Source organism: Mesoplodon bidens, assembly GCF_964165515.1.
Source record: "Mesoplodon bidens genome assembly, contig: HAP1_SCAFFOLD_816, whole genome shotgun sequence".
Classification (NCBI taxonomy): Eukaryota; Metazoa; Chordata; class Mammalia; order Artiodactyla; family Ziphiidae; genus Mesoplodon; species Mesoplodon bidens.
In genome coordinates, this window is record NW_027672554.1 from 124575 (window position 1) to 142569 (window position 17995).

Below are 17995 nucleotides of genomic sequence, written 5' to 3' on the forward strand. Positions count from 1 at the left end.
GGCCAAACTCTGTACCTTTTCCTAGAACGAGATATATATAAGATACTTCTGGAAGTCAGTCACTAATTTTGATTTATAGTTATATTTAAAGCTGTGTCTGTTAGGCATTATGTAGCTCAACCCAGGAATTATTAGCTGTTTGTAAAGTCTCAGCACTCAAAACGTGGAAAACTGGTTATAACACCCCCGGGCCTGTTAACATCACATGAAGGAAAACTCTGTTTCTTGGCCCCAGGCTGAGCTCTGCGTTCAGCCAGCTCTGCTGGTCACGAGGAAAGCCTGGCCGGAGTGTGGGCTGAAGGCACGCGTGTCACTACCAGCAAAGCACTTCCTCCATTCACCGGGGCTTGTCAGCATTGTCTCTTGTCTCTTGCACTTTTTGCAAGCATGCTCTCTTACGCCCCTGACATTCAGGTGGCCGTACGCACCTTTGCAGTGACATTTCCTCTTTTGGTCATTCTCTACTCACCTAAATGCAGACTAGTATGACAGGATGACCCAGGTCAGCTGTGGTGACCGGTGCACCCAGATTTCCCCGTAGGCATTTGTTACCATGGAAGCCAAACAAGAAGATTCAGAAACAAGCAGAGCATGTGGCGTTATTTTGGCTAGCTGTCCTTTCATCATCAGGTCCACTTAGGGGCCCATTTTTGTGTATTTGTTTTGTTCTAATGATTACTTAAGGAATCCTGAAAGATCTGGCTCTCTTTTATGTTAATAAAAGAAAGGGGCCTCACCTAGTGCTTAGGAGTGGGGGTGCTGACGTGCTTGATAAGCGGAAGTGGCCTCTGTGCCCCTGTCCCTTAGCTCACGGCGAGACTGGTGAAAACTGAGTTGAAGTAGGGCTTATTGACCCCTCCGGGGGGCAGGGGGCAGCCTGAGAACGACTGCGGTGGGTGACACAGAAGTGCTCAGGAGAAGGGCCAGGCAAGTCAGTCCTAGTCCAGAGGGAGGGCAGGACAGAAGGGGGAGGGCAGGAGTCCCTGAAGGGAGCCTGGCGCGGAGGGGACACGCTCCTGTGGAATGGACCGAAGGCTGCCGGGGGCCCGGGCGTTTCCTCCTGACGGTGCACAGAGCCGTGAGTAGCTAATTCGGCACCGTTTAAGCTGCCGTGACGTCACTCAGGATGAGCCCCCCCCACACCCCCTGTTTAGTAGGCTTAACATACAGAGTAAAGGAGTTTAAAAAATGAAAAACGGTTGCGGAGTCAGCAGGTTAACACAAAGTAAGGCCTGCCCAGTTAATCTGAAATCACCTAAAGAAGGATGCTGTCAGTCTTTACTTGATTGAATAGCAAGAAGCCTGAAACCCAGTGGGAAATGTTTGTTAATCTAAATACTTAGGAAAACTCAGGAAATTTAGCAGTGGGGAAATCTTTGGAGGAAAGTTTTGGAATTTCCCTTTTAATTAGAGGGGAAGGCTGAGTAAGATTCACCAGAGCTGATGTAGTACATCAACAGCTTGTCAGCTCCAGAGGACACAGGGGGTGATGGTTCCAGGCCTTTAGACACAGCCTGATCCAAATAGGACCTTTATTGTTATTGAGCATGAGTTTAATACATGCAGACCACACACGGGGCACAGGAGAAACTTAACAAAAACAATTCCTTTTCCGGAGCTTACATTTTAGCAGGAACTTTATGTTATTGATAAAATGTTATGTTTTCCAACTTTTCCCCTCTTTTCTCTTATGGGTAGATTGTTAATCCTGTCTTCTCCCTGAGGATGATTTGCATTTCATTAGTAAAAGGAGGGAGACAGAAGTGAGAGAGACAGGTTTGCTCTCCGATTTCAGTGAGGCCTGCACCCTGGATTTTAGCTGAAAGACCAAGAAATAGTGGTGACTCTGTGATACCGTGTTTTCTGGTCTGGGGACAAGCAGCCCATCTTGACATGTTTTCCTCGTTCTGTTTCTCAGAGATTTTGATTCTTTGGATGAGCAAAATGTGGAGAAGAATAACCAGCTGGCCTTTGATATTGCTGAGAAGGAGCTGGGCATCTCTCCCATCATGACAGGCAGAGAGATGGCCTCGGTGGGGGAGCCGGACAAGCTGTCCATGGTGATGTACCTGACCCAGTTCTACGAGATGTTCAGGGACTCGCTCCCCTCCCGAGGTAAGGGCCCCCCAGGGGTGCTGCCGTGTGGCTCCCCTGCCTCTCCTTCCCCCGTGCCCCTTCTTCCAGCAGACCCGCTTCTCTGCACTGTTGTCAGCCCCTCGTTCTGACCCAGGTCTTGCTCAGCAAACCTGCAGTTGTGGAGGCCGTGAGCATTCCCATCTAGAACCTTGTCCTTGACTCCACCACCCTCGTTCCCTTTCTCTCAGAATCAGACTTTTTGAAAAGGTGCTTTTGCTATGGCCTGGACTTCCTCACTGCCTAATCTTTGTGACACTTTGCAACCTGGCCAAAACTGTTGTCCGTGGTCGTGAAGAATCACCAGGTGCATATCCTTCCCTCCTCTCTCACCTCTCAGGTACCCAGCTGTTCTGCGTTGTTCAGCACTTGGAATGACGTCCTTTCTCTTGAAATTCTCTCTTCCTCTTGACTTCTGTGATCCCGGACTATACTTGCTTTGTTCTCTTCCTTCTGTTAACTGTTTCTTTGGCTTCTCTTTCTTCTCCTACCTTTTAGTGTTTCCAAAAATCTTCCCTTGGCCCTCAGGCTGTCAGAAAACAGACTGAGTAAGCATCATGATGCTTACAAGTGTTGACCACGGTACCTGACCTGGTTTACATCCCATTGCCTCCACCTAAAGTCACTAAACTTCCCTGTGCCTCAGTTTCCCCATCTGTAAAGTGGGATAATATGTACATGGCTAGATTGTAATACGCTAAGAAGAGTGTTTGGCGAATGGAAGCACTTAAACAAATGTTAGCAATGTATTATTAGCTTCAATTATTATTTAAACATTACTATTGTTACTAATAAAACAGTGGAACCCACAGAGTTTAGGTACCATTCTCCAGTGCTTCTAGCCCATGTACTTGTAGACATCTGTGGCTTTCTCTCATTAGAGATGCAGTTCTTACAACAGACATGCACAACTCTGACGTCAACAAGCACACCCTGAACCCATGACCCGAGTCCCGTCTCCTCCCCCCCGATGCCCCTCCCTTTCTCTCCCGACCTGAACTTTTCATCTTGAAGTGAGGCTTCGGCACTCTGTTGTAACCAGCAAGCACAGGCAGATTGCAGCGTCTGAAAAGCAAAAGTGGAGGTTTTTGTGACTGAAGTGGATTGGGGCAAGCGTTGGTTTTGTTTGTATGGATGGAGAAGAGAAGACCCAGCGTCCAGGGCTCCGTGTGCATTTTCTCTGTGGAGTTCCTACCGGGTTCAGAGCGTACGAACCCTCAGAGCTTCCTGAGGTTCCGAGAGCCTCCTGCAAGGAGGTGCCCTCAGGGCCGTCCTTGGACACTGCTGGTTTCTGCCCACAGACGCCTTGGACCTGAATGCTGAGGAGAGGGCCGTCCTGGTAGCCAGCACTAAATCCCCCATCTCCTTCCTGAGCAAGCTGGGGCAGACCATTTCTCGGAAGCGCTCTCCCAAGGTAAGTGGAAGGGTTTTTCCTCCAGCTGCAGAACTAATGGCACAGTGCAGTGACTAGAGGAATGCGGTTTCCCTCTGCTCTTGGTGCAGGACAAAAAGGAAAAGGACTTGGACGGTGCTGGGAAGAGGAGAAAGACCAGCCAGTCGGAAGAGGTGAGAAATATCTGGAATTTGCCAGAATGATTGTACTGAATCGTCCTCCTTGGCTGAAACGCTTAATTCCCAAATCGGTATTACTAGATCTTTTCAGTTCACTCTTTGTGAGAATTGTTGTGCACAGATGCTTTCTGTGGCCTTTTGCCTTTGTTTAATTTTTTGGAGAGCATCCAGGGAACACACACGTGCTCTGGGCCTTCCTGTCTCTTTGGAATCCCATATGTGGTGGAAGGCAGCAGCTTTCCTGGGATGTGACCACACCAGCAAGAGCCCGAGTACCTCTTCATGCTGCCCCTGGGCCCGAGGCCATCTTGAGATTTGAACCTTGAGGAGAGCCACTGAGCTCGACCTAAAGCAGGGACGAGCCGCTGTGCCAGGCCCTGGGGTGTGGGCAGGGGGTCCTCTAACCGAGGCTGGCTCTCGATACCCCTGTTCACCAGGAGGACGCGCCCCGGGGCTACAGAGGAGGAAGACCTACGCTGGTGAGCACCCTGAGCGACCGGAGGGTGGATGTGGCCCTTGGCAACCAGAACAAGGTGAAGTACATGGCCACCCAGCTACTGGCCAAGTTTGAGGAGAACGCGCCTGCGCAGTCCACAGGCGTGAGGAGACAGGTAAGTCCGGCTCACACCTCGCCTGCCCGGACCTGGGCTGGCCACAGAGGAAGGGGGGTTAGTGAGTGAGACGGGGAACTTCCCGGTCCTGAGGGCTCAGGGCTCGAGACTGGCGTCTGCATGGGGCAGGGACGAGGGTTCCTGTCCTCACCAGCCAGGCCCACCCAGGATCTTTAGAACGGGGTGTCCAGATCTGTGTACGTAGGTGTGTGTTCACGTACATGCATATGTAAGTAATATAAGAGGTACCCGCTTATTGAGGAAAATGCTGGAAAGTATAATTAAGGCCCCTATAATTCTGTTAATATTTTTCTTTCTGGTCTTTTTTTAGTGCATTCTTATTTTCATGGTTGAGGTCATTCTTAACGTACGCTTTCCTGTTCTGCTTTCTTCACGTAGCTTTGGGCGTATTTCCATGTTCCAAACTCTTTATAAGCCTCTTCCAAAGTGTGTGCTCCATGCTTTTCTTAACTCTTCCTCTGGTGCTGGATGTTTAGTTGTTTCTCATCTTTGATGAAGGGCAGAGAGGTAGACGCTCTTGTGTGTTGCACATGGTTTTCCTAGACTGTCCTTGAACTAGGTCACGAGTGTGAGTGCTGTAAAAGTTCTCCGTGGACTGTCCTCACTCCCCGAGTTCTGCTGAGGACTGGACCGCCATGCCTGTTAGGTCTTGTCTCTCCTCTTGCTTGTCTAAAAGTCACTAAGGCTTCTCACAAGAGGAGGTACAGGCATTGTGAGATCCACAATGAACATTTCTTCTAAAACTCCTGGTGCGGGGAGCGCCTCTTCATCTTCGCCACGTGCGCCAGCCCTTGTTCCTGTGGACCAGGGCCCAGGCCGACCACCATCACTAACTTCTTCCCACATCTAGTGCTTGGTTAGATCCTCACGCTCCAGGCGTTCGTGCCGAGGTCCACAGAGAACGTGCAGGCTTGACTGGGAACGTGTGAGGCTGCCGGGCGGCTGCAGCAGCCCAGGTTCCATCCTCCTCAGCAAGGCTGGAGGAAGTGTGTCCCCACTCATTTTGAGTGGAAAGATTTATTTTCCAAGCCAGAATTAGTCGTTTAGGCTCAGAGCATTGAGCTTGGGAAAAGGATAATCAGAATTACAGCTTCTGTTTGTCTTTTCTTTTGCATTTGGCTTCGCCCGAGTTGGGGAGGGAGGGTTTCCCTTTGTAAGTGTAACTTCCTAGAACGAATTCTGTGCACCCTCCTTCAGTTCATAGATGCGTGTCTATCCTCTGTGAGAACCATTTCTGTGTCTGCTACCTTAATGTTTTTTTTTTTTTTTTTTTTTTTGTCTCCGTGTCCTGTCACCTACCCAATACTTGGCCTGTGTGTCACAGCCGACACAAGAGTGTGGGCTCAGCCAGCCGTCCTGCTGCCTGCCTGAGCAGGGTCGCCCTGCTCCCGCCCCCCAGTGGAAACAGGTAAAGGAACTGCCCAGGGACCAGAATGGGTGCTGGGCCTTCCCACCTGCTCCTCCTCCGAGCCAGCCGGGTGGGGCCTGCACTGTAGAACCCTAGGTCACGGGGTAGGGATCTCTGTGCACATTTGAGTGGCGACTCTGGGGGAAGGTTTAACAGACAGTACTGATAGTATTGCATGACTTGTTTAACTCCTTGGGATTTGGGAAACCAGTGAAAAGAGTGGGCTGTTACATTGGTGTTGAAACTAGCTGAAGCTATGTGGTACCTGTGTTCAGGTACTTAGCCTTTGGGGTTTTGGTGTTATAACCTTTGTCCCAAGTTGACCTTTGGCTGAAATGCATCTGCGTGACCCCTGGAGGACAATCCCGAGTTTCTAGAGCTTGGGGCTCGGGCAGTGGTCTTCTCGTGTTAAACAGGAAAATGTTATCCAAGAAACAGTCTCAAACTGGTTTTTTCCTTGTTTCAGATGATGGACAGAGATGATCATGGGCGTTTTCTCAGTGTTTTGTCCACATTTAAAATACTCGTTTTGGAAATTTTCACTAAAGTTTCTGCAGGATCTCCTGTAAAGCTGCTTCTCCTACATAGTATAGAGTGGGGCAGAAAGAAAGAGGGGCTGGTGCCTGGCGGGGAACAGGACACCCGCCAGCGCGATGGGAGGCCTCTGCTCTTCCCCCCACGTCACAGCCCTGAGTGCGGCCTGGGGTTGCTGTCTTGTGGTGTGGAGTCGCTGAGGACTGGGGTTCTGAGCGGTCAGAGGGGCTGACCCTGATCCCCTCCTGTGCTGGGAGGTGCTGGGGAGTGGTGAGGTAGATTTCAGTTGAATTACACTTAGGGCAGAACGTTTCTTTTTAACTTTCCGTTGGATAATATGCACGTTAAGGCAGGGCCCGTGAGGCTGAGGCGCAAGCTTGGGGGCAGTGTCCAAAGTCACCATGACGCCAAGCTGCCTCTCTCCCCATGCGTGGGGAGGGGAGGTCTTCTGAGGAAAACTCATCAGAAATTCACTGCTAGTTTCCTTACTTGCCCTTTGCCTAGGGTAGACCTTTGAAGTCGAGGTGGAAGGTATGATTTGAAGGTTGGTCTTGAATTGAGTATGACTGAAGGGGAAGGTGAACTCTGCACTACGTTCCCAGGTTCTTACACTGGTCACGGAGGGGGCCTGAGACAGGGAAACACAGTCGGCGGGTGAAGAGGTGACTCTGAGCGGCACGTCCTGCAGTGGCTCCGGGTGGGCATCCCAGGAAGCCCGGCTCAGGGACCCGAGGGGCTGGCTCGGCCGCCACTGCTGCCTCCGTCCCGCGGAAGACGGGCTTCGCTCCCGCTGGGTGCTGGGCGACAGGGGTGCCCGGAGCCCTGCTTCTCCTGTTGCTGCAGCGGCTGGGAGCCTCCAGCCTGTGCGGTGCTGCCTGAACGCACCCAGGCGGTTTGTGATCACGGTCAGTGGAGTTGAGTAGGTACCGCCAGGCTCTCCAGGCCGAACAGACCCTTAAAGTGAAGGCTGGTCTGGGGAAGGGGCACCGGAGATGCTGGTCAGAAGCAGCCGGGTAGCTGGACCCCGTTAGATCCTACGTGTAGAGCGGGATTGTAATGTGCTGGGCTGTGAGAGGACCCTTGACGCCCAGCTCTCACGTCCTCGTGAGACGTGTTCACAGACGACTTATCCCCAGTGCTAAGTCAGGGATGGCGTCGTGAGCCTTGCTTTGCCCATTTACCCCCTGAAAGACAGAGCACTGGAGGGCCACGCCAGTTGGCACACCAGCCCATGGGCACAGGAAGTCCAGGGGTGCGCCCTGGGGGCTGACGGCGCGCCTTCCTGTGACCCACTTGCTGTGTCCCTGGAAGCGGCTCCGACTGAGGCAGGCGGGGGTGGCGAGCGCAGTGGTGAGGAAGAGTGTGGGGATGCCCGCTCCTCGTCATCGTCCTGTGACGTCCCCCGGCTCTTCCCTCCCCACCTCGTCCCCTTCTGATCTCAGAAATGGGTCCTGCAGGCAAAGCCTGCGGTTAAGCAGCCTTGGTTTGGCTGTAGATGGTCAGTGGTGTGGGAACAGACGGAGAAGTGGGTTCTGTGGCCTTTTCCCCTCTGGACTTTTCTGGGAGCCGCCCCACACGGTAGCTCTGGGCGTGAGGAACCTGAGGCTTCCTCTGACTCGGGAATCTGGTGGTTCCTTTAGCACTGCAGGGTTCTGTCAATCAGAGACAGGTTCACGGGAAGCGGACACCGTGGGGAAGTGATGCACGGACACTGTGGTGTCAATTAGTGAAAGGTGTTAATTTTATACCCTGTTTCCTGTTCTTTCTTGTATTTCTGTGGTCGGCTCCCAGAACCTTCCGCGTGTGAGTGAGGGGACTGAGCAGGGGAAGCAGTGGCAGGACGTGGGCGTGGGTGGCCCAGGAGGTGCTGGTCTGCTGCTGCAGGTGCCCGGGCGCCCCCGCCGTGGGCAGCAGTCGCCACGCTCCCCCCGTAACGGGAGTCTGTGTGCCCTTCTCTCTACTTGTAACTGAGCCCCTTTTACCCCCCAGCTTCCCTGATAAGCCAGCAGAGAAGACTATGCCCTGGCCCCTGGCATTTAGAAAGTGCTGCCGTGCAGGTCCTGACCCCGCAGTGGCTGCAGAGATGACTCCGGGATCTGCAAACAGAGCGCCTCTGCCCCGAGGCCACGACAGGCGGGACAGGCCCCTGCCTGAACTCGCCAGTTTGTGCTGAGGATGGATGGGTGGGGAAGGGCCTCCGGGATGCTTTTGGCAAATGCCTTCGGTCCTTCCAGACCCAGCCTCAACGTGGCCACCATTTCACCTGTGTTCTCTCTGTTTGTGTCTATCGGCGTAAAAGCGACAGGAAAAGGAGCATTCTCGGACCTGCCCCAAAAAAGTGATCACACTCTCTCCTCCCCCTACTCCGCCTCCCTGTCGGGCACGTGGCGACCAGCAGGTGACCCCCTCTGCATGCTCCGCTGTCCTGTGTGCCTGCCTGCCTGTGTGGGTGGCCAGGGGAGAGACCAAGTCAGGATCCCGTCATTTCAGTGATGACTTAGTGGCGAAGCGACCTTTGCTGGTTGGCCTCAGGATAGCACATCGTCCATTCAAACCCTGGGTAGTTTAATCTAGTCTCGCATCACAGGACTACAACTGTGCAGCCACACACTAAAATTTAAACTGTACTTGACACAGATGCGAGGTCCAAAAGCCCTGGAGAGCATTTTTCTATAACCCCATTGAAATCAGCCAGTTTTGTCTTGCTGCCCAAGGAGATACAGTTAAGGTGAACTTTGGGAAGCTCTTTATAGGGCTCCACTCCCTGAGTTTGGCTCCTTGTGATTTTGAGAGCCCTGCCTGTTGCTTATCCAGCTTTTGCCAACAAACACCTGCCCTTTCCGTCTACCCCACTCACTGTCCAGGCAGACCACTGGAGAACTGCTTCAAGGCGAGTTAACCACACGTGCTTTGCGGCCAGCACGCTCATATGAAGTGCGTTTATAGAACGGCTTTTTTGACTTGTGTTGTATGTCCCTATAAAGTAAAACACTGATTTTGAAGGTAGGATCTATGGAAAGACATTTTCTCAGCTATGGTAGCCTATTTAGAAGGTGATCCCATAATGTGTCTGATATGCAGGGGCCCAGCCTATGTCCCGGGGTCTGGACGCTGAACCCTTGTTAGGGTAGTGACCACCCTGGGCCCTGTCTCTGCCCAAGAACCAACATGGGCCATTTCCTCTGAGTCAGGCAGCGTTCTCAGTGCTTTTCCTGTGTCGTCTTGGTCTGTTCTCACAATAACCCTACGACGCAGGTCCTGTTATCCTCACCTTTTACAGATGAGGAGACTGAGGTGTAGGCTAGGGAGGCCAAGTAGTTTGTGCGAAGTCACACAGTGAGCAGCGAGCTAGGAGCTGAACCCAAGTGGTGTGACTCTGGAGCCTGAGCCCCGGCCTCGTCCTGCCCGTGGAGACCGCGCGCTCACGGGCTCTGGACAACAGAGTGGCCACGTCGGGAGCTCCGGGTCAGTTCTTGCAGCAGGGCAGGGCCATACGGTGAATGCTGGGCTATCCAGAGAGTGACTAGGGGCCTAGATGCCCCAACCCCACGTCGCTGTGTTAGTGGTTTCCTCAGGGCAGCAGAGGCGGCGTGGGCCTGGGTCACGGTCCCCGGCCTCTTGGGTACAGCTTCTGTGCTCACTTCGCCCCTTCGTGCTGTGTGCTCGTGGGGTCTTCTGTGGACTCTTGTCATCTCTAATGCCTTGGTGTGGAAGCTTCACCCTCCTAACCTGCCTCTCCTGTTAACCTTCCACTGAATGCCTCTGATCACGTGCTGCTGTGTGAAAGAAATATGTTTGTTCCACCTTTGTACTAACCGTAGTTCCTTATTTATCCACGTAGCTGACCTCATTGGAGGCCAGGTGGGAGAACAACTGTGCAGAGCTGTCCTTGGGTCACAGGATTTGATGTAGACGGGACTGTGGTTACATGGGGTTGGGGACCAGTAGGCAACAGGTTATGTGTTGAAATGAACTCTCACTTTCTGGGGCTGTCCCTTAGTAGGTCCAGATAGAGTATTTGGATGGAGCTTAAGTTTCTACTTTGTTGCCAACAGACTTACAGCGATCTTGATGCTGACAGCCGTGGCAAGCAGAGTCCCCACCACGAGAGGGTAAAAGCACGACTGTGGCATGGGATGCTGGCAGCCACACAGATGCGGCACGCTGGGGTGGGGCGCAGGCGTGGCCCCTCTCCCTTGCTTTTTCCACACTCTGGTCACCCAGCCAAGAGCCGGGAATCTTTTCGCTTACAATGATGACCCTTGCAAATAGCGTTCACGGTGGAACATCCATCCACTCAGCGTCAGACCAGATAGGAACCCTGAGAGTTTGTGCCCTGTGAACGGCCTCTTCCCCTCCCTGCTCCCCCTTCCCACTCCCAGATATGCACCTTTGACTTGGGGAAGGGTCGAGGTCAGTAAGCAGGAGGCACTTGCTTGGCTACTTCCGGGATGCTGACGTAGAAATACTGAGAAAGCCAAAGCTCTTAGAGCATGGGGATCCTTCAGGTGTGAAGAGGACGGGGGCGGGAAGGAAGGTGATGACAAGACAGGGTCCATGATGAAAAGTGGTAGCTTATCTGTTCGAGGCGCTAGTAGGGAGACGCCCGAGCGCACCTGGCCATCGTGTGATCTGGCGAGTTGCAGAGTTGCTCATCTCAAAACCCGCTGGCTATGAAACTTTTTTGGTTATTGTTACCCTTAAATGGAGGCCTGAGTGGGTGTAGCTCTGCAGCCAGAATGAAGAATCATCTCTAACTGTTCATTTTACATGGGCCTTCTCTTATTTTTGCCTCCCTCTCTGCCTTTGCTCTCTGAGAAATGCCCTCATGGCTGAGCAGTAAGTCTGGTTCCCTCCTGGACCCATTAGGAAAGTAGTGGTAGCACTGTCTTCCTACCAGTTGCCAGGCAGGAAGCAGGCCCGGGGTGGGGGAGGGGGGCCTTTCCATGTCACCCATGTCACCCACAGCTTCACTGCCTGTGCCCAGCCTTTCTTCCTTCTTCCCAGGCTGGTTCCTGTCAAGAAGAAAGCTAGGCACTTTGACTGCACAGGGCAATGCCCTCCGTTTTGGGGAAGGCCTATTTGAGGAGGTGCTGATGGTCTTGAACGAAACAGGGTCTCACTGGGGAGCGGAGGGAAGTCGGCAGAGGACAGAGAGATTGAATGGGGAAGCTGGTAGAAGTCGGGGCTGCAGGGCGCCGAGGACAGGTGGGGTTTGGGGCTCGGGAAGCAGCAGGGTTGGCGGGAGTTTTCCTTTATTTCCCCGCTGGGCTGGTCTCCAGGGTCTTCGGTGCAGGGTTGCAATCCAGGTACTCCTGGGGGTCACTGTTTTTGTTCCTTCCCGGACTCTCCCTCCACCACCCGCCAGTCCAGCCGTGCGCTTGCCTGCTCTCTGCCGTCCAGGGTGTTTCTCTCTGGGCCTCTGGAGCAGAGGCTGGTGACACCCCCCATCACCCCTGACGCCTGAAGCTTTGAAGTTAGCGTGAGCTGATGGCCGAGGGGTGCTTCTTCCTGCGGCCCTCAGGTATCTCAGTCCGAACCTGTAGGCAGCGGAGCACTTCTTGCTTGCCCAGCTCGCAGCCCCTCCTGGCTCGGGGACCAAGAGCGCCTGGCTGCTGGGCCCGCTTCTGCTCACATGCCGCATGCGGTCTGCAGAGTGTTGGGGCCGGCTCCGGGGCAAGCTCGGTGTCTGAGCCCCACCGGGAGGAGGAGGAGGAGGAGGAGGGGCCACTTTCCTGGCTTTTATGGAGAGAGCGAGCTTTGCTCCAGAGCTGTCGTCTCTTGTCTGCTCCTCGTAAGGCCGGCAGAGTGACAAGCTGGTGGAATCTCCTTGTGCTCAAGAGAAATTCCAGCCCAGGCCGTGAGGGGCTCTGCGGGGCACACAGGACGTGTGAATAGGACGCTGCCTGCTGGCTGGCAGCACTGTGCACTTGAGAGCAGGGCTGCAGACAAGGCTTCCTGGGGGGCCGTGTTCCAGCGCGGGTGTGGCTGTGAGTGTGAGACACAGTGGGAGCCTGGAATGAGCCACTGGTGCTTCTGGAACTAAGAGCGTTTCTTTACTGCGTTTGTCATCCCGATAAAGGGTCCAAAACTGCCGAGTTCCTTGTGTTCAGGTCAGCGTGTAACTTTTAACTTAACGTTTCCTTTGGTTTTTTCTCCACCTTGTATTTTATAGCCAGAGCCTGAGCCTTCTCGTCGATTTTTTGTCGACCAGTGGGAGCTTTCTCTAAGCCTCCGCTCCGCCAGCCGCCCTGCCTCTCCCTCCTCTGACTTCCTCCGACAGGTAGCGGGGCCCGGGGCTTGGCCAGGCTCGTCCTCTTCAGCCTGCACTTTCTTCACCCCCACGAACGGCAGCCTGTCTCCTTAGGAATCCAGTTGTGTGTGTCCGTCATGCATGTGAGGTCGGCAGGCGTCCACCTGAGTTAAGGAGGCTGCTAGCTTCACTGCAGCAAATTCTGTCCCAGTCAACCCCCTTTCATTATGGTCCAACTGTATCAAATAATGAGAAAGCATTTTGTAGCCGTTAGCTTTTTTTAACTGCAGACCTCTTCCTATTAATGTGTTATAAAATATGAACCATTGCGTAATTACATCTCTTAAAGACAGTGGTGGATGCGCAGTATTCTGGGTGCCTCTGGAATTGTCATCTCTTAAGGAATGAACTCTGCTATTTCCTACGATGGAACTGACCCAGCTGTGGGCGAGTTTACAGAGAGATGGCAAGAGCTTTTGTCCTTTCTGTTTGTTTCCTGTTCTTGGGCTGGTAGCGGACTGTACAGGATGATACGCGTGTTGGTGGCCACAGTATAAGTCCAGAGAGTGCTGCACTCCGACTGTCCCTTCGGAGTGGGGAGAGGAAAGCCATCTGCTTTTCACGCCAGAAACACGCTCTTGGGGTGTACGTCGCCGAGAACTGAAGTTGACAGATGCCTCGGCACCAGGCAGCCCTGGGCTATACTTGCTCAGAGTGCTGGTTCTGATGGGAGAGCAGGGTCCTGGCTGAACAGGGAGGCCCTGGGCTTGCCCAGTGTCCCAGCCTCGGGCTTGGCATCTGGTCCACGCTCCCACTCATCTGCTGCAGTTTCCTGCTCCCTGGCGTCAGCTGTTCGATGCTCAGCTTGGCTCTGACTGGGTTCCTGTCTGTTCCAGGCTTAAGCTTCCCTAATATTTCTAATCCAAAGAAGGCTTAGGTCTAAGAGCCACTTGTGTTTCTCAACCACAGATGGGTATAAGCTATGGAGTCAATGAGCAAATGGCACTATCCTTTGGAAATCTCCTTATTTGGAATTGAAAATATAATTGACTCCTCAGTTCCAGCTGAACCTAGGAGAACTGTTTGCTCATTTGTGCTGCTGTCCTTCTTGTATTTACACAGGGTCAGTTTCCCCCTAGAGCCTTCCTCTGGTTTGTCCCTGCCCCGCCCAAGAGGTGCCATTGCTCAGGCTGGTGATTCTCTTACACAGGGTTTCGTGTGTTCAGACCGTTTCCTGATGGGGTTGTTGGCATCCCCAGCACAACTGCTCCCGGCATGTTTTGGATTTGGAATTAGAGTGAGGGCTCCTCAGACCCGGCGGTCACACAGCTGCTGAGAGGCGTGTCATACACACTGGGTGTCTGGGCCGTCCTCACAGGACGGGCTCAAAGCTGGGCTCCCTCAGGAAGGTTTGCCATTGAAATTTATAGTTTTCTCCTGCTGCTTTGCTTTTTCAGCATTGCTAGAAAGAGGATTGAGGTGGTTGGATTTTTTTTCTTTTATCTTGTTTCAACATATAAAGATATAACCCCTCCTGGACTAGAAACACATTCTGGCTTCCACAGCAGCCGTGTTGGCAGCGCCCCAGCTGGTCCAGAAGGCTTGGTCTCAGGGCTCAGGGGAACACAGAAGTCTCCACGCAGAGAATGGGCAGAGAAGGGTTCTTCCTGGTAAAGCCCGGGGGCCTCTGGTGCACAGGACAGGGTCTCTGAGCGAAGGAGGTAATAGTGAGGACGGACGTCATCCTCGGTGACACTGGGCTGTTGGCATCTGTTACCCAGATGGAGAGTCGGCCTTGCTTTCTTTCTAAATGAGGAAATAACTCCCCAGGCACTCTCCCAGGCCCTGGGATGTGCCTTCAGTCTGGTGCCCCCTGCCTTAAGGGAGGTGTCTTCTTAGGTTCTTTGAGGTTCTCTGTGTGTAATCTGAGCCACTGAATGGTAGGCCCTTCTCACTCTGTTTGCATCCATCCTGTCGTCCCGCCTCCGCATCCCCCGCACTTTGTCCAGAGAGACATGAGAGACCAGGTTCTCCTTCCTGAACTTCACTGTCTCTGTGACCATCGCTGCCGCCTGTGCTGACACCAGTGTGTGGACACTGACACCGAGTCCCCTGCTCGTGGGCACTGTGTTGGCATGTTTGTTGCTGCACCTCGTATTCATTTTATACCTTTCGAAGATTTTTTTCCCCTGTCTTCTTAATTTATTTATTTTTTTCCTTCTCATTTCCCTCCTTTCTGGTCATTTACCAATCTCCAACCAATAGAAGTATATAAAGATGTACACGGGCGGAGTGAGCTCATTGGCTGAGCAGATAGCCAATCAGCTTCAAAGGAAAGAACAGCCTAAAACCCTTCTAGACAAGAAGGAACTGGTAAGATAACACTGAGGGCACTGTCTGTCTAGATAAGACAGCCCTGGTGAACAAGCCTGCTTTGTTCTAAGTAGCTCAGTGGCATATGTGGCTGCTGCGTGCCATGTGGTAATTATTTTTTGAGGTTGTCTGAATTTTGTAACTGAACTTCTGGGACTGAAACCGTTGTTTAGAATGTTGTGTAAACAGCATACTCAGTATCTCTAAAGTGATTGCTCTAGAGTCCAGGGCCTGTGTCCATGGAGAACCATGGGAACACCTTCAGATCAGAATCCGTTAAGAGGATTTGGTTTGTTTGTTATGAAATCGTGTAGAACAGATGCAGTACCAAGTGCTGCGTGGGCACCAGAGGCACCGGCCTGCGGTGGTGCGCGGCTCCCGTCCCCAGGCAAAACCGCGTAGGGAGGGTTGTGCGCCCTGGGGAGGGGCCAGGAGGCCTCGCCTGATGTGTGTTCCCCCCCACCTCCACCCCCAGGGCTCCATGAAGAAGGAGTTCCCACAGAACTTGGGAGGCAGCGATACCTGCTACTTCTGCCGGAAGCGGGTCTACGTGATGGAGCGGCTGAGCGCCGAGGGCAAGTTCTTCCACCGGAGTTGCTTCAAGTGCGAGTACTGTGCCACCACCCTGCGCCTCTCGGCCTACGCGTACGCCCTCGAGGACGGTGAGTCCCCGCGCTGGAGGCCGCACCCAGACTCAGGGCCCCCGCTGCGTTCTTACACAGACGCTCTCTTTTCTGCCTCTCCTGAGCCTTCCCATCCACCCCCCTCTAGTCTGTGTTTTCTCCCAGACTCTTATAAATATTTCTGCAGAGTCACCAAGCTGTATCATAGATGACTCAGTGACCATGGTGATGAGAAGGGCATGCGTTTACCTAAATCGTTTCCCTGGCTTCACAAACACCTGCTGTCCTACCTCACGGTGGGATCTTAAGATAAAAGGGACCCGAGGAGAGTAAGTCTTTTTTGTGTTCGCTTTAGAGAAGAAGAATCACAGGCTTATAGAAGCCACATTTCTTGCCTAAGGTCAGTGACAGCACATTGAAACTGTACCCCCTGCCACTCTCAGACCTTGGCTTCCTGAAGGCGCCTGAGCTGCGCCCAGTGTCAGCCGTGCTCTCTCGTATCAGCGTCTCTGGTGCATTGAGAGCACGTTGCCCAGGCCTCAGTCCGGTTACTGTGCTGTTCAAGCCCTGACCTTTTGTGATGTTTGTTGGTTTTATAGTGGAATGACCTTGATAAGGCGGAAGGTGGAGAATTATGCAGACAGGTAACAAAGCCTGATGGAGAGGCGTGTCTGCCGCCTGAAAACCCTTTGGGGTTAATTGGAAAAGGTCACCGGAGACATCAGTGATTCCTACGCCCCTTCCTACAGGAAGCAGAAGGGACCTTATGAGAGGCCGTCTTACTGATTCAACAGTAATGAAAAGACCCAGATTAATAGAAGGGGGAAGTAAATCCTCAGGTCCCTTGCGCTGACTGAGGAGGCTGTCAGGGGACGTCACACGGGAGAGGGACACCCTGCGGTGAGGAAATAGTCCTCCAGGCTCTTCGACTAGTGAGCAAGGAGCAGCCAGAAGAGCCGAGTGGTGACCTGAGAAAAGCTGACTCTTACTGTTGTGGCACCTGATGCTCTTGTCACGTTAGTGAAAAGCACCACCCAGCGAGGGAAGAGGTGAGACAATTGTCTATACTGTTAGGTGTCAGTATTCCCACACACCTGGTCTTTGGATAATGCCTTTGCTCTCCCGGATGGGGTTGGCAGATGGGGCCCACCCAGTGTTTCTGGAAAGATCCCTTCAGACCCAGTGAATCGATCCACGAGTAGTCTTGCCCATAGATCGTGCGCCACACCTTGGCCACATTCTCCTTAGGGCGTAGCTGGTGGAAGAGGGGCCGTCCTGCTGGAGTGACCCGGCAGCAGACGGCGTCAGGGAGTGACCGGGGGCGCCGGCGCGCAGGGCAGACTGGAACTTCGTGAAGCACAGAGGAGGAGGAGTCCGGGAAGCTCAGGAGGGTCAGGAGCGACTTAGCCGTCCTGCCGTGCGTGGGCTCTGGAGCGTGGTGGGCGAGGGCTCAGCAGAGGGACGGAGGAGCCGGCGTGCCCAGCGGGAGGGCAGCGGAGACCGGGGGAGTGACCACGGTGTGGGGGCCGGACGAGCAGGCCCACGTGCTTAAGCACGGCCTTCCTGACAGCGGGCTTGACCAGCTCCCCAGACTTCAGCCCAGGTGAACCTTTCCCTCAGCTCCGCCCTCCTCAGTGACAGCTGGACTTGGGGAAGGGAGGGAATCTTAGGGGTCCCGAGGGTTTAGCCTCATGAGGTTCAGAAATCTAACGGAAGAGCCTCAGGTAAGAGAGAAAAGGGCAGGGATTGTGGCTCCGGAGAGAGGGGGTTAACCCAGCCCGTGCCGGGCCCTTAACAGCATATTGTGACATGTCATCCTCATGACCACCGGAAGGTAGCTAGCTAGCTTTATTGTTGTAGTTTTACACATCAGGAAACTGAATTCAGAGAAGCTGTAAGTTGCTTGTCCAGGTCCACACAGCAGTAAGTGACCTCCGAGGTGCCCCAGGTCAGACGTCCTGGGGTGAGCACTTCTGACCCACGGCAACTCCGGCCTGGTCAGTGGGGACTCACTCACCTGAGAGAGGCGTCCAGGTTTTACCCTTGTCCCTTCAGCCCCTTTAAAAGGATGCCGTCTTTCTGTTGCCACAGACTAGCTTATTTGCCTGCCGCCAGCTCTTAAGACAAGGACTCTAAATCAAACAGTGTGTCACGTCTTTCCTGTCCTCTCGAGGAGAGAAAACACCATCCACTGAGGAGGTCTGTGAAGGGCCGCCCTCGGGAGTGACGAGCCCGCTGCCCCCCGCCGCTGCCCCGCGTCTGCTCCCACAGGGCAGCCCAGGGGATCTTAAAGAGACAAGCAGATCTTCCCGGCCTCCTACTGTTCACCCTGACAACCCCTGTGGCACAGGTGGACCTGCAGTCCCCGGGGCTGAGAGCTCTGTGCGTCCTCCCAGCCTGCCCCCCGGCCCCCTGCTTCTGCCTGTGCCCTGCGAGCTGCTCGCTTCTCCGTTGCACTGACACGCGT

General features: G+C 53.6%; 1 protein-coding gene across 8 annotated transcripts in view; it reads left to right on the forward strand.

Moving 5' to 3' along the window:
* LOC308610032 (F-actin-monooxygenase MICAL3-like) overlaps window positions 1-15819 on the forward strand; it is a 106786-nt gene extending 90967 nt beyond the window's left edge. For 2 of the 8 annotated variants that reach the window (XM_081259312.1, XM_081259313.1), the window contains 10 exons: window positions 1919-2115; window positions 3435-3547; window positions 3637-3699; window positions 4143-4316; window positions 5662-5745; window positions 8579-8677; window positions 10335-10391; window positions 12455-12562; window positions 14798-14905; window positions 15381-15819. In XM_081259312.1, the coding sequence (XP_081115438.1) occupies window positions 1919-2115; window positions 3435-3547; window positions 3637-3699; window positions 4143-4316; window positions 5662-5745; window positions 8579-8677; window positions 10335-10391; window positions 12455-12562; window positions 14798-14905; window positions 15381-15740 (1363 nt within the window). In that variant the 3' untranslated portion in view covers window positions 15741-15819. The remainder of the gene's footprint in view (window positions 1-1918; window positions 2116-3434; window positions 3548-3636; window positions 3700-4142; window positions 4317-5661; window positions 5746-8578; window positions 8678-10334; window positions 10392-12454; window positions 12563-14797; window positions 14906-15380) is intronic. The other 6 variants (XM_081259310.1, XM_081259311.1, XM_081259315.1 and 3 more) reach the window with 5 other exon arrangements.
* The last annotated feature ends 2176 nt before the right edge of the window (window positions 15820-17995 follow it).